Here is a 24,813-nt window from a genome sequence, read left to right as displayed (position 1 = left end):
ACTTAAAAATTCTACAAACAGACGGCTGACAGCGCGGGCACGTGAGTCTACAACTTGGGGCTTTTGCCAAAATTTGTAGCGGTTATTTAATTTTATCGTTTTACGAGTGTGGACCACTTCCCCGAGGTACCGACAAGAGGTGCAACAGCAGCGGCAACACATGCTTTTCAAATCTCCCTCATTCTCCTGCCATGGAGGAGAGGTTGCCATGCGCTCCTACAACATTTGTTTTTAAAAATGCGGAAACTTGACCATTAAAACGCTTTCTTCTCCCCTCCTCGCATATACGTTAGAGCGCACACACGTACCGAAGTCAACCCAGCGAATTTCACTTTCCCGACGTTTACCGCATCTCCCAAAAAAAGGCTAACAACAGGTTTCTTGCCAACAACACGCGCCTTATAAGACACTAAAAAAATCCACCATCTTCACTCACTTGTTCAGACTTACCGTTTACCCAGTTTCTTGGACATCTGCAAAATTTAAAAAAAAAGAACACAGACTTCACAGATTAAACATCGGCTAAGACGTGTAACCCCCTCCAAAAAGTGCACAACCATGTGCTACTATTATGATTTGCTAGGATTTTGGGAATCGTAGTAAGATTGCGAAAGTGGCGCGAGTAGACTCTCCTTTTAACCATGTGGTGAATGAAGGGCGGTTCCCAGCCAGCGTAGCGGAGCCTCAACTCCTTCATTAGCATAAATCCTCTACTTCCTCTCCAAGTGGGACTCTGAAGTTTCCTCACTTAATTCATATATTGTAGCTATACATACAAAGGTGGTCACATAGATAAGCCGTTTCAATAGGGGAAAATATATCAAATTGCCTCCCATTATAATCACTGGACGGGACGCCTTAAGGCTCTCTAAGTTGATTTTGGTGATGTTTACACGTGGAATAAAAATGTTTTATGAAATTTAATACATTCTTAAAATAATTCGATCTAACGAAAAATAAATGTTTTCTATTTGTTTAAACTGGATGATAGTATACGTCTGTGTGCTAAATCTGTTTACTACATAAAACGTATTATTTGGGGAATTTTCTGGGATGGCTTTTCAGATTTGTAGCTGACCAGAATTTGACGCAGTGTAACCAAAACAGAACCTTAGAAATTAAACGAATAATAATGATGATACAATTTTTCGACTTTCTATGTTTTAGTTTTTTTTTGTTTTGTTTTTTATTTGCCATTATTTACAATATTAGATAAATTAAAAAAATATTATAATAGATTTTTATCTTTAGTTTAATGAAAGACTATACCACCATGCTTCTGTATACAATTGAACTGTAACATTTAGTAACATAAAAATATTCACTAATGTCAGCAACAAGTTTTACAAAGGGAATCCAAAGGCCACCTACATGGCTCAGTGTCTTTTGCTGGGGCTATACCTTCTCAAAGGACATAAGAAGTGTTCCCAGCAGAAATGAGAGAATTGTCTTGCACATAGGTCAGTGTAGTTCACCTCTAACCCCTGGATTCATTCATGTGTGAAGTCACACAATGGAGGCACAGATTTTGAAGTTGCCTTTTCTGCTCAAACAGAAGAGAAATGCAAATGTTAATTTCAGTGACAGAAAGCATTGCATTGAAAACATATGAACGATTATGATGTTGCACTTTAATGAAAACAACAACAACAAATAAAATAGATACAATAACTATTTCAAAGAAGTCTCACTTCAACTGTTATTTCTGTGACATATTTAACATTTCCTAAAATTCACTTTGAGGATTCAAAAAACAAACAAGCAAACAAAAACATGGGGGTGGCAACATTACAAATCAATCTTTTATTTTGCTAACAGTGTTTTTTTGCAGGCATAGAATGGATACAGCATATAGTGGAAATCTTCAAAAACTAACAACAGCAACAACTGTTGTTTAAAGTCGAGGTGTTTGAAGAGAATATGTAGAATCTCATGTGGTAAAAATGTGACAGTGAGCTTGCCTAAGTGTGATAAAACTAAACTAAAACACTTAGAATTTACTCACCACAATTTTATAATTAAACTGAATCTTAGACAGTTTTAGTGTTAGGAATGAATCTTTCACAGAAACAAGTTGTGTTGCATTTAAGAGAAAGAAAAACATCAAAACCAGATATTTTTCTATTCAACCAACTTTTATGTTTTTGTTTTTTTTAAATCAAATTGATTAGATTGGTCATTTTCATTATCTGTAAAACGCAAACAATTCAAGTTAACTGAACATGAATTGTTTGCTGTTTTAAAATAAATTAACAAATTTATTAATAAAAGAATAAAAATTTGAAACAACAGTAAGGAGGAGCAAGACAGGATCTATAGAGTGAAAAAACTTAAAGACTTCAAATGGCAGCAAGTGTCTGGGCCCTTACATATCTTCTGATATACAACTTGTTTTAGACTTGGGCAGTACATTTTGGAATTAAGAAATTATTATGTGTAGAAATATTAGAATAAACACACTTGAATAAAATATGGAACATCTAAACAGGGCAATAATAATTAACGTGGGTCATACCTAAATGAACAGAAAGGGAAAAAGAAAAGAAAAAAATTGATAGATTTTAAAAATAAAACATGTTTTACAGTATAACCTAGTTTGATAGCTCAGCTTCTCACACAACAAATACGAAAAAGAGTTACCCCTTTTTTCTTAATATTTTGCTTCCAATGAATTAAATGCCAGGTTTTCTGAAGATATGCTAAAATTTTTCTTTGAACATTGGATGTTTTATTCATTTTCAGTTCCGTCCTGAATCGTTCCAACATAAAAAAAAAAGTTACCAAACTCTAAGGCTGAAGCAGTTTTGTATCTACAAAAAACAGACAACTTAGCAAAGAACTTTTAAATTGTTTTTCTGCATCTTCTTTACTAGAAGCCTGTCAAAAAACACAGAATGTGTTCCCATTTTTTTTGTTGAATTATAAATATGAAAAAAAATCTATAAATAATATCTGCCATATAAAAACATAAAATATAAAATAGTATTTTTGCACTAACAAGTTGACTCCCAAAGAGCTTGGAACACAAAAGAAGAAGTGGCAGGCCTTAAAAATGTTAGAGCAGATGAACAGTACATGAAAGTTATGTAATTAACAAATAAGAAAAAAAAAAATAGTCCAAGTTATGTTGACGCATAAAGTTAGTCTTACCAAATACTGACTTTCAAGCTCTTTCCCATTTCCTAGCAACGAATTAAAAAACAAGGTAGCTCAAGACCTTTGCACAGTACTGTAACCATTGAATCAACATAAAATATAAAAGTAATTATCACAAAAATTGTTGTATATCTATATTGTTTCTTAGTTCCAGAATCACATTTATTTATGTACTACTGGGTACTGATGTAAAATAAGATTTAAACATGAATGGTTTTTATGGTATGCGAACATCTTAGGTCAGGTAGGGTGTTTTTTTGTTTTAATCAAATGTAATAATTATTATTAATTAGTTTCAGTTAACACAACTTGTGTTATTGCTGATGTGTTCTCATTGCGGCTCGTTGAATGAGTAGTTTTGAACCTACCCAGCTGCCATAGGTCACACGCTGCTCTCCACGGAAGTTAGATCAACCTGCCATAATAATATCATACAGTCAGACACGGTACTTTTACAGGCAATTATTATTAAATCTAAGGATTAAATTAAAATGCGGCGTGCTAATACAGTGCTCTATATTTCAAATTGATGTATTAATTTGTTTTAGAATATGTATGCGTATAACAATGTAGCTGATAATGTAAAGTTTATTTTATTTTGAAAATCAAATTCACGAGCTCCGGTGGGGTTGCCGTAGGTCTGTCAGAAGAGTCGTTCTAACAGACTAATGCTGTGTGTTCCTGCCATGATTTCTTGAGGTTTCTCACCGTTGCACGTGTTGCTTTTGGATCGTAAAAGGTCAGTTCAACGATCTGGTTAAAATACATACAGATTTGTGCACTTTTAGTTTAGTGTAGTTTAAATTAGCATCGTGTTTCCTGCTGTCTCATTCTAAAACGTGTCCGACCTCTGTTGGTTTACAGATGGACAGACTACTTTAACATGTAAATCTCTAAATAATTTAGGTTTATCGTTTAGTTTAAACTGTAATTTTAAGAGAGAAATATCATGTATTGTAGTCAGTCTCGGAAAGAGCTACAAAGTGCATTATTATAGCCACCATAACAAAAAAATAGTGTATGTCACTATTGACAAGCAGCTTTATGTTTGTGTCTAAAGTTTCAACCTTTAAAAACTAACAAGGAAGCTCATCTGTATGAATCTGTATCTTTTTAATTGTGGTTTTAATACAAACAATGTATAATTTATTCATTTGTAAGATATGTTTTTGCTTGGCACATTACTTGACTTGGCACATGACTTTTGTTTTGCTGTATTTTGCTATGTTTTCTAGTGTGGTACACCCATGGCTACCTGTGTGGTGTGTCGCTGGATGCCCAGGCTACGCCACCTCCCAGGCCTGAGAAAAGGCTTTGCCAGGGCTCAGCATGCGTATATCAAACCAGAGGATGAAGCTGATGATCTGGAGGAAAAGAGAATCTTGTCGCAGCACAATGAAGTATGTTTAGAAGGTTACAGGCTCCGTTACAGCCCTTCTTCATATCATCACTCTGCATTGAACTCTGCAGCCTCCCATAGCCAAACAGACAACGATGAAGATGAGCAGTGTCTACCCACTCTCGCACCTTCTTTCTGGCAACGGAGCAATCGCTACAGTGTGAGTTGCTCACGACACCTCTCCAGCTCAAAGAACACTCTTCTGGACTTGGCTTTCAATAAAAGCTCTGAACCGGAGATCCCCTCAGCGTCCTCTTACCAGAGAAAGCCTGTACTACCAGATGTTAAAGTAGAGACGCGTGCCTTCCACAAATGCAGACCAGAGTATGCCTCAATGAGCCTAGACCTTAACCAAAGACCTCACCCACTCAAATGGGAGGAGGCAATGCAGCTGCTCCAAAAAGTGGCTGTTTTAAAGGGCAGCATGAAAGCATCTGATGTGTCTCAGTTTCTTATGGAGCTCAGTCGATTGCACCCAGACAAGATGCCGTTAGTGAGGAGTGACCAGCGCTTCATCATGCTCCTCCGATATTCCGTGGAACACCTTCGCTACTTTACTCAACTTCAGCTGCTGGAGGTGCTGCAGTCGTTTGTGTGGCTGGGCATGCCCTCTGCCCACACTGTACTCGAACTGTACGAGACTGAGCTGAGTCGCCGGTCCAGTCAGATGACTTTGCATCAGTTGATTTTAGCTGCTGATTTGTGGCGCTGTATAGGGAAGCAGGCACCTCAGTTCCTACTGCACCTCTATGACTCTGTTCGTCTGCATCTGGGACAATTGGGCGTGCCCGAGCTGGTCCAACTGTTGTATATATTGGGAGAGGGTAGGCAGTGTCCAAAAGACTTGATCCGTCCTCTGGAGCAGCTTCTCATGCATCATTTGCTACAATTGCGACCTGAGGAGGTTGGTGTTATATGCTTAGGACTCTTTAAATCCCAAACTTCAATATCTGAGAGTGCAGTGACTCGCATTGTCGATAAGGCACTCTCTTTTGTGAAGGAGATGAGCGACTTTGCCATGGTGAATGTGTTGAAGTACTTGCGTTTCAGTTATTTATATCACAGGGCATGGCTGGAGGCCATGGCAGAGGAAGTTCCTAAGCGTGCCCACAGAATGGGTGTCAAGGGGCTAATGCACGTGGCACTGACCTGTTCTGCTCTTCATTACAGTAATGACAGTATCCTTACTGCTGTCGCTGACAGAGTACCCTTGCTAGTGCCACACTGCAGAAGTAAAGACTCATGCAAACTCTTGTGGGCTTATGGCACATTAGGGTTTCTCCCATCACGGAGTCCAAGCTTCTATCCAAGTCTTACAGAATCCCTGAGGCAAAGGAAAGCTGAATTTCAACGATACCCAGAGCATCTGCTCACTGGTCTTTTAGGCTTGGCCTTTGTCTCACAGTTCCCAGAGGACCTAATTGCATTAGCCTTGAGCCCTGATTTTATCAACTTAGCACTGAAATGCACACAGCTTGAGCTGAAGAAGGATTTGTTCACTTTAGATGGAGTTGTAGCTTTGGAGTTGCCTCAGTGGACTGGCCCTCGACTGAGCAATGAACTTCGAGATGAGGTTACAGAAATGCTGTGGACGTTTGCTCAGTCAGATGTGTGCCAGAAACCTGAGGTTCAGGAGGCAGAATCTGCTCTGAAAGATCTGCTTGGTGGAGAGGAGTTTGTATGTAAAAGAATGATCCTTCCCCATACTCGCTCCATTGACCTGGAAGTGCACCTCAACTCCACTGGGCAGCCTGTACCTGTGAACCAAGCATCTCTAGAACAAAGCCCATCCACATTTCCTTCTAATCAGGGTTGGGGGAAATTAAATGTAGGAGTTACAATAACTGATGAACTTTTAGCACAGTTGATAAATAAAAACAACAACATAAAAGCGCCTTTGGCTCAATCACCTAAAGTGAAGACTACATCTCTTCAAAGATTACGGCCCGATGAAAGTGGGAGACTCTTTGACACAGTGCTAGACTTGACCACTGATATTATAGAAACTCTGACCAAACCCAGTCACCTTGGGTCTTCTCGCAAGGACTCCAATGAGATAGTCAAAATTGCCGTACAGGTCTCGAACAGGAACCACTTCTGCTCCCAGTCACAGCAGCTCCTGGGACTTCATGCCATGAAGAGAAGGCAGTTAAAGATAGCAGGCTATAGGGTTGTAGAGCTTAGTTATCAAGAGTGGTTTCCATTGCTGAGGAAAAGCAGAGCCGAGAAGCTGGCATATCTGCACTGCAAACTCTACGACAATCTATAATGATTCTCAGACCTGTAAGAGACACAGTGAAGTGGAGAAAATGTGGAGTCCGTTGCAAACTATATAACCATCAGGCTTCTGGAAAATCTTTACAGTGTGCAAAATATCTGCACATTGCAGAATAAAAGATGTTTTTTTGTTGAGATTTTTGTAAAAATATATTTTTACATTTACATTTCAAGACTGTAAAAACTTGACATGAAAACTAAAGCATCAGCTTTTCAATGCCTGGCTGTAGTATAAAATACATTTAACATTTGTATGTTCTTGTGTGTTTACTTAAATGTTAAGCTTTTCCTGATTCAAATCAATGATGATAGTCTTTTCAGAGGTCAGTTCTTCTGTCTCAAGTATGAACCTGCCCAGTTTGCACATTAAATATGTCACTGTGAATACAGAATTAAAGGCAATGCTTGTTTAGGAATCTGTATTACGACACCTGGAAAGCCAAAACTTGTTATATAACTTAATAAAGACAGGATTAAAATGGGATGCCACAACCTTTTAGCAAATGAAAACCAAAAATAACAGCATTTTATGTCTAACATGTTTTTTCAAATTCAAACATGGATCTGGGTCTTCTTACATTTCCTTAGCAAAGCTGTTCTGCTCATGCAAGCAGCTTGTTTATTCAAGACCATTGTGACAGTGAATTAAAAAGTGTTCAAGGATTCAAGGGTTTTTATTGTCATTTCAACACATCTGTTCACATGAGGTCAAACAGAATTTTAGGTCCCATTTAAAGCCAACAAGAATAAATACACAACAGGAGAAATACATACAAAAACAAATGCTAGAAACATTTACAGTGTAAATTAAGTGGAAACAAAAACATGACAGTAGGAAATTCAGCTATGATTCATTCATCATGTGGGCGATGTAATTATCTTTTGCATCTTTGGTGAGTTTTTTTTAAAGAACGCCTCATGTTGGATATCATTTTCTATAATGTTGTAGTTCAACTTTAAAAAAAAACAACTTTAAAGTAAAATTTAAACAAAGTTCAAAAGATTAACAAGACAAACTGGCATCATTAAATGATGATGGACCTAAACTGTCAATAAAATACACTTTACTTTTTGAAAGTGAGTGAAAACCTTGAATGAAATTAACCTGTATGGATAGAACATTAAGTACAGTTATGTAAAAGATGAGTAAGTCAAAATGTATAGCCTTTAGCTGCTCAGCAATTGCTTAAATAACTATGAAATCAACTATATTCACTTGCTTTTAAGCCACGATTTGTGCAACCACCTTCCTGATTGGCTTAAAAACGACATTTTAGAGTAGTAGGATACACCATTCTTAAGCATTTGCCCATTAATATGAAGAATTAATGTAAATCTGGCACTGCTTAGAATTTTCAGCCAGTGTTACCTAATAAATAAGTTTGAGTCTACAAGTCATAAACTAGTCACATAGCCACTAAACCTGGGAAATTATTCCTAATAGAACTCATGTTCTCAAATTCAGCTACTTTTGACTCCTCCGAGCTATCCTAAAATGGTTTTGCTCCGCAGGTCATGTTTGTTATTATGTTTTTTTTTAAGGATGAAAGAAATTGTTAGAACTATTTTCTGTGACACCTTTTCTTGCCTTGTAGCTGTAAACACAAAGTGGTGTAGCAGTAGTACAGAGTTGCTTGCGGAACAGATTTTTTTATTGCAGAGTTTTTACATTCCTGTTTTCTTTGCTTGTAACCAGTGGCGTCGTTAGGCCTATTTTAGGGGTGCTGAAGCCTCCCTAAAATATTCTTAAGCCCCCCTAAATAATTTGGTGGGGTTTTTTTTTTTGTTTTTTTTGTTTTTTTTTAACTTATTCGATTTTTTTTTTTTACAGAACTTGCAGACAAATTCAATATAAAGATGCAGGAATATGGGTTTAAAGAAATAATAATATAAACCTGTCGCTATTCACACAAATATGATCATAACTCGGTTGGTCCCTTTCGCTTTACATTGTTAAGGTAGCGTCAGTGCTTCGTTATCCAATCCCTTCCAGTTGTTCACAGGGGACATCCACATGACTGAAAATCCAGTCCTCGTTTTCACTGCTACTTTACACTCCGCTCGTATACACCTGCAGAAACACTAGCGTGCATGTGGCAAACGGCAAGAAATCATGGATATACGCAAGTTTTTCAAGAAAGTAAGTCTTCATCACTGGCTGGTAGTAACAATTAGTTAGCTCCAGCTAACAGCAGAGAGTCCCATGTAAATAATGAACCAGGTGCTCCCCATTTTGTAAATAAAAACCTGGCTAGCGCACTAAGTTAAATTGTTAGCATAATGTTAATTTCTGTCACTCGTTTTAGCTCTGAAAAATCCAGCTGAGCTCATTCAGGTATGGTTATCATCAGTGGAAATAATAATAATCACTCCATCCCCATTAACCTGTAGGAGTCAGGGCAGAGGAGCACAGAGAGGCAGAGGGGAGAGACGTCTGCTGGAGAGGTGAGTCAAAGGATGGAGTCATTTGTGATGGAGACAGTCTGATTAGAATTTTATGGGACTCAATATGGATATGAAATATGAAACATTTCAGTCACGGTACAACATATAAGACCTGTTTAACTTGAGCTTTTATTTAGGAGAGTCAAGGTTAGAAAGTGGAGAGAGCAAAGAGAGAGATATGTATATAAGTCAAATTAGCCTGACTCACATATTTTTGAGGGTTCTATTTTAATATTACTTCAATTCAAGTAATTTAGTAATATTTTTCAGGGCTTTAAATTGCAACCATTTTAGTCACATGCGTGCTCAAAATATAATGTTTGTAACTTCAAAATATTTGGGAGCAACAAATTACTGTGGAGCGGGAGCAGAAGTCATGATATTAGCAATTTACATTACAATTCAGTATGTTTTAATGTATCTTGAAGGGTGAGGCAGAAGGAGTGGCTGAGGGAGAAAAAGGTCAACAGGCAAGTTCAAGTCAGAGAGAGCAAGGAGAGACAGAGGAGCTGCAGCAAATAGATCGAGAGGCAGAGGAAGATCAAGTTATTACAGAGAGAGGAGAGCAAACAGGCCAAGAGAGGGAAAATGATGAAGCAGCTGCAGCAACTCATTCTACTACAGGGTTTGATTTAGGTGACAAAGACACAGGGCCCAGACAGGTGAAGCTGAAGAGCTATCCACATGATACTTTTGGTACACAGAAGCGAGCATTTAACCACAGCTGGTTTGAAAAGCACAACTGGTTAGAATATTCAGTCAACCAGAATGCAGCTTTCTGCTTCCCATGTAGAGTGTTTGGCAAAAACATCAAACATGATAGTTTGGTCAGTAACGGTTGCAAGAACTGGAAGAAAGCTTTAGTCATCTTTGGCAAGCATGAGATGGCACAAACACATAAGGACAGTGTTGTTACATGGAAAAGCTACCAGGGAACTAGCAAACAGGGAAACGTTGCACAGATGATAGCAACTGCAAATGTGAGTGAGATAGTCGAAAGAAGAGAGTATCTCAGACGAATTGTTGCAGTCACCTCTATGTTAGGGAGACAGGGACTCCCTTTTCGTGGTCATGATGAAGGTGAAGACAGCCCAAACAGAGGGAATTTTCTTGCGTGCATGGAGCTTTTGAAGGAGTTTGATGCTTTTCTTCAAAAACATAATCCCCCATCAAATGCACAGTATATCTCACCAACATCCCAGAATGACATGATTGACTGTTGTGCCCAGGAAGTTACTAGTGTCATTGTATCTGAAATGACAAAGTCTAAAGTCTATTCCATCATGGTGGATGAGGCAAGGGATAAAAAGGCAGAGCAGTTAGCTGTTTGTGTCAGGTACGTGTCAGAGGGGGCAGTGAAGGAGCGTTTCCTTGCACTTGCAGAGATAAAATCATTTGATGCCCAGTCCATTGCAAATGAGATTCAGCAGCAGATCCAAAACTATGGTCTTGCAGAGCTTAAGTGTGTAGCACAAACATATGATGGTGCAGCCGTTATGAGTGGCTCCACTGGAGGTGTACAAGCACATTTTAGAAGGCTCCATCCTGAGGCTATCTATGTGCATTGTTATGCTCATCAACTCAACCTGGTTTTGTGCAATACTTGCAAGGCTGTCCCAGAGGCTGTGGAGCTTTTCAGCTTGTTGGAGTGTGTGTATTCTTTCTTCAGCACCTCCCTAGTCAATCATCATAAGTTCATGGAGACTCAGGCAAAGCTTGGATTGACAAAAACTGAGCTTGTGCAACTTTCAAACACTCGCTGGGCATGTCAGTTGCGATCAATCAGTGCAGTTCTTGAGACATTGCCTGCCATTTTGGAGTGCCTATCTGCAATTGGATCCCCCATAGCTGTTGGTCTCAGAGCAAAGCTCTACAAGTTCTCAGCAGTCTATGCACTACTGATGTTTCAGTCGATTCTGTCTGTAACCGAAGGACTCCACAAATTCCTGCAGAAAGAGACTTTAGACCTGGCAGAAGCTTTTATCTGCAAACAAGCTGTGTGTGACACACTTAAGGGCAAACACTCAGATGCATTTGCTACAGAGCTGTATGAGAAAACCAAGGCCCTGTGTAACACCCACAGTATCCCTGAACCAGGTGCCAAGACAAGGCACAAACAGAGGAAAATGGAGGATTTTGTCCTGGAGGCAACTGTGGGTTCACGCACTGAATTGAACAACTCAGACACATTGAAAAGAGAGTTACTTTTCCCTTGTGTGGATCGGATGGTTGGCGAGCTTGATCAAAGATTTTGCAGTGTAGATGCAGGGCTGCTAAAAGGCGTCCAGGCATGCAGTCCTAAATCTGAGAACTTCTTGAGTGAACCACACTTGAATGAACTTGCAAAGCACTACAGACTTGACCTGAAAAAAGAGGAGGTTCTGGTGGCCAGAAACTTTCTTACCCGGAAAACAGAGGCTGGATGTCCACCCAAAAATATGTTGTCTGTGTACAACCTCCTTGATTCAGACATGTTTCCCTCTCTGAAGGCAACCATCCAAGTTGCCCTAACAGTGCCTGTCAGCAGCTGCTCGTGCGAACGGTCCTTTAGTGCACTGCGTCGGCTGCACTCCTGGCTGCGTCAAACAATGGGTCAGAAAAGACTTCACAGTCTTGCAGTCATGTCTATTGAAAAAGACACGCTTCAGCATCTGAGTCACAACAGAGTGATTGACCGATTTGCCACTCTTAAAAACAGACGTCATTCTTTGATGCTTCCACCCACCAAGTAACTGGTGATTGCAGCCAGAAAAATGTACTTTTTTATTTTCAGTTTTTTTCTTGTTATTGATGCAGCAAACACATTTCCTCTGTTTTTTTGTTGTACTGTATTATAAAGCAGACTGAAATAAAACAATAGATCTATTGGTGGCCTAGGATGTTTAATCTGTCCAAAAAAGTAGGAAAACAATTTCTCAGTCTTTGTTTTCTGTTTGTGAAATTTTGTGCTCATTCACTACGTTCGTTCATGTCGTGTGCATCTCTTGGGGGCTAAGCCCCCCCTGTCCTTAAAACCTAGTGACACCCCTGCTTGTAACTCAAGAGTGTGTTTGCTACTGACAGTATGGCATTTCAATGCAATTTCCTAAATCCCACTCATGGAAAAACAGTGTATGCATCACTTTTCACGGTTAAAAATTATTAATAAAACATGATTAAATTGTGAGTATTTTCATATTGGATATATGTTGTACGAATTTGCAAGTTGATTCCTGCAATCTATTGACATGCATGGAAATCAGTGCAATGCCGGAATTTTTGCTTACATATCAGTGTCTAGGAACATGATAAAAAAAAGCTGAAATGAGCCCTTGTGTGGTGAGACTGCAGGTGTGCTGACCATTCTTAAAGTGTTTGTTCCTTCCCGTTCTATCTTTCTTTTTCTTTGTGGCTCCCTGAAAATGTTGTTGGTGCTTTAATCTTGCCAGCTGCCCTAAACAAAAAGCCGCTTCAAGGACTCTTTGTTGGACAGTGCCAAAAAGAAAGGCAAAAAAACCCCACAGCTGGTTGAAATATTTTAACAGTAATAATTCCCAGATGCACTGAGCAGATTTAAAATTGAAGTGTGTGATTATCTGAATTTTTCCGCTTCAGGAATTAAGGGGGAAAACAGAATAAACCTGAAGTGAAGCTCAGGCCACAAGCAAGTGCCCTAATTCCTTTCTCTCTCATTCTGTCACATCCTTTAAGTCACTTGCTGGGGAGAGAAGAGTGATATGGGGTGACAGGGGCGGAAATGAGCACTATAAAAGACAAATTCAATCAACTCTACATCTGTCTGCATGTGTGGGAGCACTTGATGATGTCCCAGGAGGAGCTGGAGGACGCAGCAGGCCACTCTTATGCCACTGCCTCCTGCAGGGGGAATTAGAAGTGAATGAATGGAGGGAGAGCATTGTGCTATGCCTGAAACTTGCCAGCAGAGAGCATTCTTCCCTTAGGAAACATCACATTCTGACAGAGTAGCAATCGTGCAATATTTCCATGGCAGCTTGATATTTTTGAGCATTTGAATATTTGCAAGACACTCACATTAAATAAATAATTAAAATACAATGTGTGCATGTCATAAGATCACTGGAAACACAATTTTAAAGTTAAAATAACACACAAGGAAAATGTATTTACATTCGATCAACAGCACATAGTGCTTATAACAATATACCCAATCTACACACCCATCAAAGATAAAAGAAGCACATTCAAAGGGAGTTGCTGTTCTGTCATAAGGTAGAGAGGAGTCAATAAATACCTTCCCTTTTCTTCACAGATCTGAAAAAACTATAAAGAGAATTCACATTTTGGGACTTTCAAGTCAGTGCCATGCCCGCAGCTACAAATTTCACAGTTCTGGGGTTGCAGGAAGCATGCTTTTGAAGTTGATATGATTCAGTTTCTCATTTAGCACCATTTTCTCTGGATTCAAACGTAACTCATTGGATAGTCAAATAAATCCTTTATCCATCTAAGGAGATAACGAAAATAATGTTTTCAGGTTAACCCTAACCAGTGCAAACGTGTTTCAGAAATAGGCGCTCTCTGCCACAGAGACACAGTTTAATAGATTGTGTGGAAAAAGTACAATTATTATCATCTTAGATTGGATGATTATGCACAATGAATTCTGAGTAACAGTCAAAGCAAAGTGATAAAAATTCTCCTATTTCTTTCTTCATATCTCACCAATAACAAGATATTTATTGAGTCATTACCCTGCTATAAACAAAAGTAAGTAAAGAGAGAATAATCATTAGGCTTAGACACTTTTCAAATGCAACCAGTATTTCAGCAGTTAATCGAGGAGGCTCTGGTAGAGTGAATGCTCTCTCAGTAATCCCGTCTTATTTGCATTTCAATTCTTTTCCTTTTCTCAACCTAATCCATTGCAGTCTGAAAGTAGCCTAAGCTCCATCAACATTTCTTAACTTATCTCAACATAGGCATAGTACTCTCTGTCTGCTATAATTCCTTAATTTACCTTTCAGTATAAACAGACAAATCCTAGTGTCACATATTCTTTAAAAATTGATGAATTACCTTACAGTTACTAGCCAAGGGAGAAATCTATTTCATAGACTCGAGTCTTGAATTGGCTCCTTGACATTGTCAAGTGAGGGGAATAGGTGTGGATTAACCAGATATATGCAAATGATTTCCCCTGCGGCGTTATGTCAAATGATCCCCATCACAGTTTTGAAAGGACTAAATACTGCCTGTGTCTTAAGTGTTTCTGTATCACTCTCTCTCACTGTCACTTCCTTTCTGACCTCTTCAGTGTTCAATAGCACGTGTGGCTCCTTGCCTTTAAGATTCCAAACACATAGACTGCGCTTAACCAACTGCTTCAGGAACATGGCTGATAGGGAGTGTTTGCATTCCCCCCTCGTCTCAGCTGCTATTGATAGACCTTAAAAAAAAGTGAACGAGGTGAGGGTTTGCTGCTTGGCTCCACATTTATTAGGAGATAAATGTTTTCGCCTGAAGAACACGGTGAATTTTGTTTGATGTGTGGTGTAATTTTCTTTATTTTCTCTTTATTTTTATTTATTTATTTCGTTTTTATCCCTAAGAAAATAAAGAGAATGTTTTTCATGGGCTATACAAGCTTTAATCCATGCAATTGCACGAGCCAGCACTGGCCCACGGACCATCTTAAATCGTCCCCAGGAATATTCTAAAACTGAAGCAAAACAACCCTCCAAAAAATCTATAAGAAGCCTGATTATGATAAGAAATCCTGAGGCTAATGAATGAGGCTATACTCAAATCCACTCCACTGTTTTTCTCATCCACCTGTGTAGCAGTCAGAGAACTGACAAGATGTAGCCTAATTTAATTGCTGATATAGATGGATGGTTTTTATGTTGTTCAACATTGTTTTATATCGTCATTGTAGCTATATTCCATGTTATGCTCTGTTACACAATGTGTGGCTCTAATTTTACTTTAGCTATGTCAGTATGGCCCTCTGGTAAAATGTATATTTCCCATCTCTGCTTTAGTTTCACATGGACAGAGAAAAATAATCACTAAACAAGAGGTGATACTATTCTGTTTCAGCCTTTGACATGACAAAGCTCTGGGATGCTACGATTTCTATTAGGTCCGTTTCTCATGTATGGTGGTAGCAGTTAGTTGTTCCTTTCCAAAGAAAAAGATTGCAAGTAGCCCAAGAAAAGATCCATCATGACTAGAAGGGCCTTTACAAGGAAACAGTTGAATAAGAGAAGCAAAACAATGATAATATGCAGCTTGGTTATTCAGTTCAAAAGTTCATCGGGAATAAACATTTGCAAATGAAAAACTCCTGTAATTAAAGCATATGATGTTGCAATTAAAATCTCCTTGATCATACAGCAGGGACTATTTTTAGCAAGCTTGTAAAAGCATAAGGTACTGGGGGAAAATGGTTCTTTGTTTCAATGCTAATTAATATTATTTGTCTTCCTCCCTGTGAAAGATAAGTTCAAGATGACACTTGCGCAAACAGAGTTGCATAAGCACAACACTGTCCCTCTACACTCATCACTTGGTCACACAGATCATTACAGCCCAAAGCAGGATTGATGCAAGCTCACAAAGTCAGTGGAACTGTACAGCAGAGTCACTGTAATACAGTCGCACCATGGCGTTTGCAAAGGGGTCATGGCATTATAAAACTTCGTAATCATGCAAATTCTGGCTGGCACGTCACAAAGAATTTCAAGGTCAGTTTTGGTTTACTGCACTGCAACGGCCCTGAAAGTTTTTTTTTTTTTGTTAATAAAGCGATTTCAAATCCCCATTTTAATACCATTTATGTAAACACTGATGAAGATTGCCACTTTATGGGTGTAAAATTGGCTACCCACACACAAATGATTACAACAAAGTGATAGACATAGCCTATATTTTGTGAATGATGTGACAAAAGCCGGTGTCTTTTTTATCAAAAAAGCATGCAGCTCATGGTTTGTTCAAGTTCCTCTAGAAATAAAAATAGTCTTGGAACCACACATGCTCCTAAGTCATCATATATTCAGCAGCTTGTTACCAAGTATGCCTGTCTGCCTTTTGGCACGAAGCAGGTAGTGCACAGATGACTGTTGCTGCAGGAACCAAGGGTGAGCTGAGAGATCCAAAACATTTCCTTTGACCTGAGGGGAACTGGAGACTGGTTATAATTATCTATTGGTGTGACCTCTTTTATATTACATGTAGCCTTTTATTTTTATTGTTAATATAAAACATAGATAACTGCCGTGTGAATAATGAACAAAAAAAGCATTAAAGCCAATTGAGTCAATTAAAAAAATATTCGTTTGGAACACCAGATTTTGTGAGTTCTTTAACTGCCACAAGGTAAAAGACATTTTCATTTGTTGCTTTTGAACAATGAAATCATAAAGCCTTAAGCAATATCTACAAATCCAAGAGCTTATAAGCTTCACATTGAATTAAAAGACTGATGTATTTTTTTTACGTGGTTATATGGGTTCACTTATTCTCTTTCAATTAACAGGGCCTAAAAACTTTCAACAAAAGCTGAGTCACAGCACTGAAACTTCAGCCTGACACATATCAGGATTCAGGCTGCTTATCGTGCAGTATGGGTGAAGGTGAGAAGAGAAACAGCTGCAACAAACAGAACAGGAGTTGCAATTTTGGCACGAATCAATGACACCCTTACTTTGGGCGCATTAAGCAAAAGCTCAGTGCACCAACAGCTTATACACAAGGATAAAGATCACTTGCAGGTTTTAAGTATCAAAGTCCTTGAGAGATGTTCAGAATCAGAATCAGAAACTTTATTGTCATTGTCATGAGAACAACGAAATTAAGAATGGTCCCCGATCATTGCATCATCCCTAGCAATATCAAAATATAAATAAAACAATAAAATTCAATAAATAAAATAGATAGAATACTTAAAATACTAATAAGATATAACAGTAAAACATTCACATACATTCCCACACACATGCTTCAGACCGTGCATAGATTAACACAAGAGTGGCGTGATGGACATTTTTTTGTAGTATTCAGATGTGTTATTGCAGTTGGATAACAGCTGTGTTTGAGTCTATTAGTCCTTGCTCTGATTGCCCTGTACCGTCTGCCTGAGGGCAACAGTTCGAACAGGGAGTGGCCAGGATGTGAGGTGTCTTTTATGATGTTTTGGGCCTTTTTAAAACAGTGGGCGTTGTGTAGAACTTCCAGTGTGGGGAGAGGGCAGCCAGTGATCTTTTGGGCGGTGTTAATGATCCCTTGGAGTGCTTTCCTCTGAGCCCCTGTGCAGCTAGTGTACCAGATGCATATGCAGTAAGTTAGAACACTCTCAATGGTGGCTCTGTAGAAGGACACCAGCAGTCTCTGTGTGATGTTATTCCTCCTGAGAATTCTCAGGAAGTACAGTCTCTGTTGGGCCTTTTTCAGCAGCTCGGAGGTGTTCACACTCCAGGAAAGGTTCTCCTCTATATTGACTCCCAGGAAGCGGAAGCTTGCCACCCTTTCTACACAGTCCCCATTTATGAATAGTGGTTGGATCTCTGCCTTTTTCCTTCTGAAGTCTATTATGAGTTCTTTGGTTTTTGAAGTGTTGAGGAGGAGGTTATTGGCCTTACACCATGACGTCAGCTGCTCCACCTCGTCTCTGTACGTAGACTTGTCTCCCTTGGAAATGAGCCCCACCACTGTGGTGTCATCTGCAAATTTCACAAAGATGTTGCTGTGGTGGCGAGGAGTGCAGTCGTGTGTGTAGAGAGAGTAGAGCAGTGGACTGAGCACACAGCCCTGGGGTGAGCCAGTGCTGAGACTCAGGGCTGAGGATGTATGATGGCCAACTCTGACTCTCTGTCTACGGCCCGAGAGGAAGCTATTGATCCACATGCAGGTGCTGTATGGAAGCCCCAGGTCTTGTAGCTTGGCCACCAGTTTGTGTGGAAGGATGGTGTTAAAAGCTGAGCAGTAATCCACGAAGAGCATCCGCACATAGCTACCATGCTCTTCCAGGTGAGTTAATGCAGCATGGAGTGCTGTGGCTACAGCGTCTTCCGTGGATCGGTTTGCTCTGTAGGCAAACTGGTGTGGATCCAGGCTGCGGGGCAGGGCTGCTGTGATGTGTCTGCGGACCAGCTTCTCAAAGCATTTCATTACCACTGGGGTGAGTGCCACCGGTCTGTAGTCATTCAGGCCGGTGATGTGGGGCTTCTTAGGCAAGGGGACTATGGTGGAGGACTTCAGGCAGAGTGGGACAGTCGCCTGTGCGAGGGATTTGTTGAAAATCCTGGTGAAGATCCCAGCCAGCTGTCCTGCACAATCCCTCAATATTCGACCTGGCACACCATCAAAAGTCAATGAAATTACCAATTAATTATTTATGTGCAAAATGTCCTTCCAAATACTGCTCATCACTACGGTATCATACACATTCAAGTTGAAACTCTTGAACTTTGCAGCAATGCTCTCATTTTGAAAATCTTGTTGTTTCCAGGGCTCACTCTGTTGTTGTGAGTTGGTTCAAAGTTGCCACGTAAAGGATTCAGATAAAGGATGTGAAGGAATCATATACCATTCACATGCCATCTGTTTAACTAGCCAGTGCATTTATCACCATTACTGCTTCTAAATGTGACATTTCTGGTGTCCCATTTGGGCACTTTGACTGAAGAGGTATACATTTTACAATTTACAGTTTTAAATAAATGCTGAAATACTGAAGGCACTTTGTCGCCAAAATATAATGAATGCTGACACCCAAAAGCTTGTGTGCCATTTATCTTTTTGACAAACTTGAACTCCATTTATGTCATGTGTGTTGAAGTCAGTGACAATTTCTGGACCCAGTATATTTAAGGTGGCTGAGTTGAAGATGAAACGGGACTGGCAGAGCTCACAGGGCTGATGGTGGTGGCAGGAGTCACCATGACAAGGAAGGAAGAGGAGCAGAAGAACTGAGACTTGGGAAGAGGACAGAAGCTGTCACTATGTGGAGAAGCTTGGCTGGACTGGCAGGTGAGGTGGTGGAGTAATCTAACAGAATTGTTCAAATGTAAAAAGAAAAAAAAAAAAGAACAGAAGAAAATGAATCAAGACAAGCAGAAAGACCTGCAGTTTCTATCACTTAGCCAGGAAGAAGCAGAGAGTGACTGAAATGCTGAGTTAGATATACTGCCAGTGATGAGTTAATGAGAATCAAGATACATGGGAGAAGTTTTCTGTCAGTGTTTTCTGCCAAGAGCACTTGGAAGGTTTGACTCTTTTTTTTTTTAAGTATTTTTAAAGTTCATCTTAGCACACTTAAAAATGACTGTAGTAACTGTTGCAATGATAATGCATTTTAGTATTATTTGTCTTTGTCCCTAAGGAGTCACAACAGAAGGCTTCACCTCTCTGAGCCTGAGTTCTTTCTGTTAAAAGGCAGTTTTTCCTTCCCACTGTTGCGAAGTGCTTGTAAAGGCAGCTTTCTTGCCACTTTGCTTTTGGTCCAGGTGTGTGGCAGTCTAGTTTTTCCACTGTGTGTACTGTAAAATGTTTACTTTATTTGCTTGATGTTTTGGTGCACTGCCTCTGTGTGGTTAAGAAGCAGAAATCATTCCGTGCATGTTTCTCATCTGCTTTGCTGCAAATAGTTCTTTAACTTGCTTTGGGAAATTCTGGGACACATGATGGGGCCTTTGCCTCAGGCTTGCTAACTAAAGGGTCCACTGACAAACCAACCCATTAAATTGAATCTGCAATTATTTTCCTGAATTATTCTTAGAAACTACAATGAGCCATCCAAGTAATTTGATTGCTTTTGAAAGAAACATTGCAATACGTATTCAGTTGAATTAATGTTTGCAGAGATGTAATGGATTGAACATGTTTGCTAGCAGCATATGCTATTATTTATGTTCTTAAAAATTATTTATGGCATAAAACCCGTGATGCTAAGAGCAATTTATTAACCATGCTTGTTTTATTAATATATATATATATAAATGCAATCCACTATATGAATGGCAGCATCATTATTATCATTGGGAGCTGCCTAAAAATGTCCTGTCAGTAGTGTAGTAGATTAGTATATTAGAATTTTTAATTTTAATTTTTATAAGTTAGTTAAGAATGCTGCACAATTGCTGTGTAAAAGATACCATTCTAAAAACTGGTAGAGAATATAATTTAAAAAGTGAAAAGTTTTAAATATTATTTGAAAAAAAAAAAACATTTAAAAAGGTTTTTGGCAGGAAGACCTCAGGGCACAGTTCCCCCACTAACAGTAATAGGGAAAGTTGAAGGGAGTCCCATGGCTATGACTCACATAGAGAGAGAGAAAAAGCAGTGCAGGGAAACAAAACAAGAGACAAAAGGAAAGGGATTACAGAGGACACAGAGGCAGAGAGGGGGATGTACAACTAGCGATAATCACTGTGACTGTAAATATTAATGCTGTCATAAATAGAAGGGGGAAATGCTACATAGTGATGATGAAATGTTGCAACATCATGAACTGAAGCAAACATAGAACCCTGAAAGTTTAATCCTACATGTCTGTGATATAAAACCCTTTTCTCTGTTCTCGGCTTCAATGGATGAGCTGTTTGGACTTCAACTTGTGTTTGCATGAGGATAGAATTACAACATCACAAAAGCATCACGGTTATCTGTCTCATGCAATGCACAGGTATATTATTCTTTAGTGGTCTACCACAGATTAATGAACATGCAACCTTTGAGAGGAAATTAAACTTGTCCGCATGCTTTTAAGCATAAGGAAACAATCTTCTGCTTGATGGAAATTCATATTTTAGCATGTAATTATACCCCAGTAACCCTAATAGACACATTTAAAGTGATGCGCTAACAATTGCGTAATGATTAATTATATTATCTTTAACACTGAGGGATCAGGTATTGAGATGTGCAAGGGGGGTAATTACAGAGACAGAGCAGCACACTAATAAACACACACTTGAAAACGCTACACCCACCGCTGCTGGTTAATGAATTCTGTCCTTGCTTGCATTATATCATCAAGAAGTATGCTGCCGTAGACAGTTGATGAAAGGGATAGTGGAATTTAAAATCTTTCCAGTGTTCCAACTTCTATTCATAAATAAGTGATGAGTTGTACATTGTAGCGCATTCACATTGCTTTGACAACTGCAAAACATTGTGCTCTGCTGCACATTATTGAAGAGCCTTTCCGTTTCATGACCTTGACGTTGTGAGAAATAGAGGATGTAAAGTGTGAGAGTGTATTGTATTGTCGGTGCAGCTCCGTTAAAGGGTAGCCTCAGTTAAATCAAAAACAAGTTGCTTCCTTCCTGAATTATATCCACCTTATCGCCTGATGGCAAGAAATGACTAATGGGCGTTTTGAATGAAGTGGTGTGCAAGAAGGACAATTTTTTTTCCTGCGGTGCAACAGTGGGTGCCAGAATGTTACTGTCGTACTGGAAAATAAATAATGAATAAAATGAGTGGTCAGTCAGCAAAAAGGCCAAAGTGAGCAGTAAATAAGAGGATATAGCAAAAGAGGGGGACAGGTGTCACGACACAACAACAAAACATAAAAAAGGAAGATTTACATTCAAAAAAGAGATTGAAAAAATAATTTTAGGTTAGCTATAAATGTCAGGTTCTATTCCAAAGCTGTCTTGTATTGCACAGACATTTTTTCTGTCAGAATGGGGGGGAGGGGGGGAGTCACTTTTCTTTTTGTTCCCTTACTCTCTGCACGTTCACCAAGCCAATGCAACTTTATAAAATCACCTGTAAAGCCAGTTTTTTAAAATAGATTTGACTGCATGCAAATCCAGTTACTGACGTCATTCTTAAGGATTGATACGCTGCTGGACCTTTTGATCAGATGTTTTCAAGCTTCTGTCTTTAATGCTTATCAACATATCCTGCTGCTGATTAGGATCCATTCCTGCTTTAATCTGGACAACTTAATTATACAGGAGATGTCAGATTTCCAAGGATGTCAGTGTGGTAAATGCACAATGTCAATATTTGATGTTGCCACCACGAACAGAAAAGTTCAGGTTTTATGAGAGGGGCAGAAACACATGCATGCAAAATGCAGTTCATTCATTTAACATAAAGCTTTTTTTAATTATTAAAAAACATGTTATATTTAAAGATTGAACTATATTGTATATATTTAAGCAATTGACAAAAAATAATAAATAAATCAATACATTCAGAGGTTTATCATTTTTCTTTTAAATCAGCACCTTCAGGGTTTAGTAATGACACACAAAACTGAAGCTTAGGAAGAATAAATAGTATTCCAATGTGGTGAAAGTGCAAAACAAGGGGAAAGCCCAACTTAATATTACCTTACTGTTCTGAATCAAAGCACAAATTACTAGTTCCTTTAAAATGATTATGTTAGTTTAATATGGTGGTTTTTTTTACTCTGTGAACAGCACTAGGAGCCCTCCATAGCACTGTATTTAAGAATAATGAAGGAGTGAAATGTCCATCCATCTTCCTAAACTCAGGCAGGTTCCACCCTGGACAGGTCGATAGTCTGTTGCATGGCTAACACAGAGAGACACACAACCAGTCACACTCACATTCACACCTAGAGCCATGCAATTCAATTCTGTTTCCTCCACTGTACCCTATAGGAACCTATACTACATTATATATTTCCAGTTTTGAAATATTTGATCCAGAGAAACTGCTACTTTTTTCTTTTCCATGTTCTTCTTTTTCCTCTGCAGTACCTGAATTTAAGTTATACCACCCAGTATTTCAGTGATACAGATCCATTATTACCCTTTAAACAGCAAGGTGTACAAAACCTGCTACTTCCAATCTTCAATCATCCCAGCAGGTGCTGGTTGAGCACAGGATTACCTTGATTAATGTAGTTAATATCCTCTGTTCTAATTATAAAATGTAGTGCGTACTGTAAAAGAAGTGGTGTGTGTTTCTACAGCAGCTACTTTCCACGCTTGACTGTTTTCCTCTGAATGAATGTTGCTTTGATCTGGTAGCCAGTGGCTAGGTGGGGAGTTTAACTGTGTTAAAACTAGTGGATCAGGTGGAAACCTGTGGTGGATTGCAATTGCTATCGGCACCGCAAACACTCAAGAGAAGAGGAGGAGGGAATTTAGTTCAGTAATCTGCTCATCTGAGGCCTCGATTCATTCACCGCACAAGATGCTCATCACATCCAGTGACAAGAAAGACATTTGTCTTCTGTTTTTAGCTGCATTTCTGTGTCAAATCTGGAATTTTGAATATGCATGTAAAGCCCCACACAAACTCAGGTGTTTTCAAGTATGCAGGATATGTGATGAATTATTAACAGACATTGTGAGATCTAAAATAGTGCCTTTAAATAATTTACCCAAGCTCTTATGGGTTTCATATTGTAAACTAGTGTAGGGATTGATTTGTTGTCTCACATTGCCGAGGTTTTGCTTTAATAATTACAACAGCTGTTTAAAATGATTGCATTTTAATTTGTTTGCCATTCAGAGAAGCTGAATGTGGTATCGACATAAAACAGCATGTCTTCTGACCAAACAAAATGGTCTCAGCTGCAGCAGGTGGATTTGATGTTCCAAAGTGTATGCAAATATCAATTTTCCTGCCTACTACTTTATGTGTGCAGCAATACAAATCTACTATATTTTCAAAGGGTCTATCTAGAGTCCACAAACTTGCCTTGGGAGACATGTAATCTTAAGGCCTTTTAATTAAAGTGTTCAAAAAATGTTTTTTTTTAAACTACAGTTCACATCCTTTTGAATTCTTCTTAACATTGTCCTGATTTTTATGTGTTTTTTGGATGTGTGGTGTCAGGCTTGCAGTCACCTAAGTTGCTGTTCGCTGATGCTGCAGTTGCAGATCCAGCTGTGTTCAGGATTCAGCAGGGATTGTCAATGTTCTCTCTTAATGCGCTTTTACCCATTTTAGTGCTAACCTCAGCTATGTGTCATTTTTTTTGTAATAGCCCAGTTATTTTTTGCTTGCTTTTTCTTTTGTTGTTTCATGTGAACAATCATTTCAGTGTCGTGTAGCCTCACACGAGGCAATGGTATTATTGGTCTTTCAGTTGTTTTGTTACTGTTACTTGTTACAGTAATAAGTAACAGTAACAAAAAATGAAAGACCAATAATACTGCCTCGGGAACTGCACCCCAGGAAAAGAACCCTTATTATCTATCTATCTGTCTGTCTGTCTGTCTGTCTGTCTGTCTATATAAATACAACTAATTGTGGGCCACTTGAGAAGACAATTTGCACAGAGTGCCCAGTAGGAAGGGGACCTCACTAAATATGACCAGCGTTCCAACAACATTGCCCTCTATGGTAATAATAGGAAAAAGTAGATAAAGACAAACTGAGAGCTCCAATAAAGCCAAATAAACAAAACAAGACAGGGAAACTCAGTTTAAAATACAAAACACTTGCGTGGTTGTATTTTGGCCAATACAAATACAAGAATCAAGTTAAAACACAATAAAGGTGAAATACAATAAACAAGGTCTAAACAAGACAGCAGCAGGGGAAATCTATAAAGAGTAGAAAAAGAATTGTTTTCCTGG

General features: G+C 38.9%; 2 protein-coding genes across 2 annotated transcripts; both read left to right on the top strand.

Moving 5' to 3' along the window:
- Window positions 1–4,403: 4,403 nt before the first annotated feature.
- fastkd5 (FAST kinase domains 5) lies at window positions 4,404–6,824 on the top strand. The gene has a single exon (XM_085374966.1). It carries the CDS (start codon window positions 4,404–4,406, stop codon window positions 6,822–6,824), a length of 2,421 nt encoding a protein of 806 aa, XP_085231092.1.
- A 2,128-nt stretch (window positions 6,825–8,952) lies between these two features.
- Window positions 8,953–12,080, top strand: LOC146616160 (zinc finger MYM-type protein 1-like). The gene has a single exon (XM_085374361.1). The coding sequence runs from the start codon at window positions 10,162–10,164 to the stop codon at window positions 12,007–12,009; it is 1,848 nt and encodes a 615-aa protein (XP_085230487.1). The 5' UTR covers window positions 8,953–10,161; the 3' UTR covers window positions 12,010–12,080.
- Window positions 12,081–24,813: the final 12,733 nt, after the last annotated feature.

The sequence above is a fragment of the Diplotaxodon limnothrissa genome, linkage group LG16 (genome assembly GCF_057381915.1).
Source record: "Diplotaxodon limnothrissa isolate DT_005_m linkage group LG16, D_limnothrissa_male_GT1.1, whole genome shotgun sequence".
Taxonomy (NCBI): domain Eukaryota; kingdom Metazoa; phylum Chordata; class Actinopteri; order Cichliformes; family Cichlidae; genus Diplotaxodon; species Diplotaxodon limnothrissa.
Note: the sequence above shows the minus strand (reverse complement) of the source record. Positions and strands in the feature narration are given on the sequence as shown.

Bases quoted from the DNA above. Each gene is read 5' to 3' on its own strand.
- fastkd5 (XM_085374966.1), top strand. From the start codon at position 4,404: ATGGCTACCTGTGTGGTGTGTCGCTGGATGCCCAGGCTACGCCACCTC.
- LOC146616160 (XM_085374361.1), top strand. From the start codon at position 10,162: ATGGCACAAACACATAAGGACAGTGTTGTTACATGGAAAAGCTACCAG.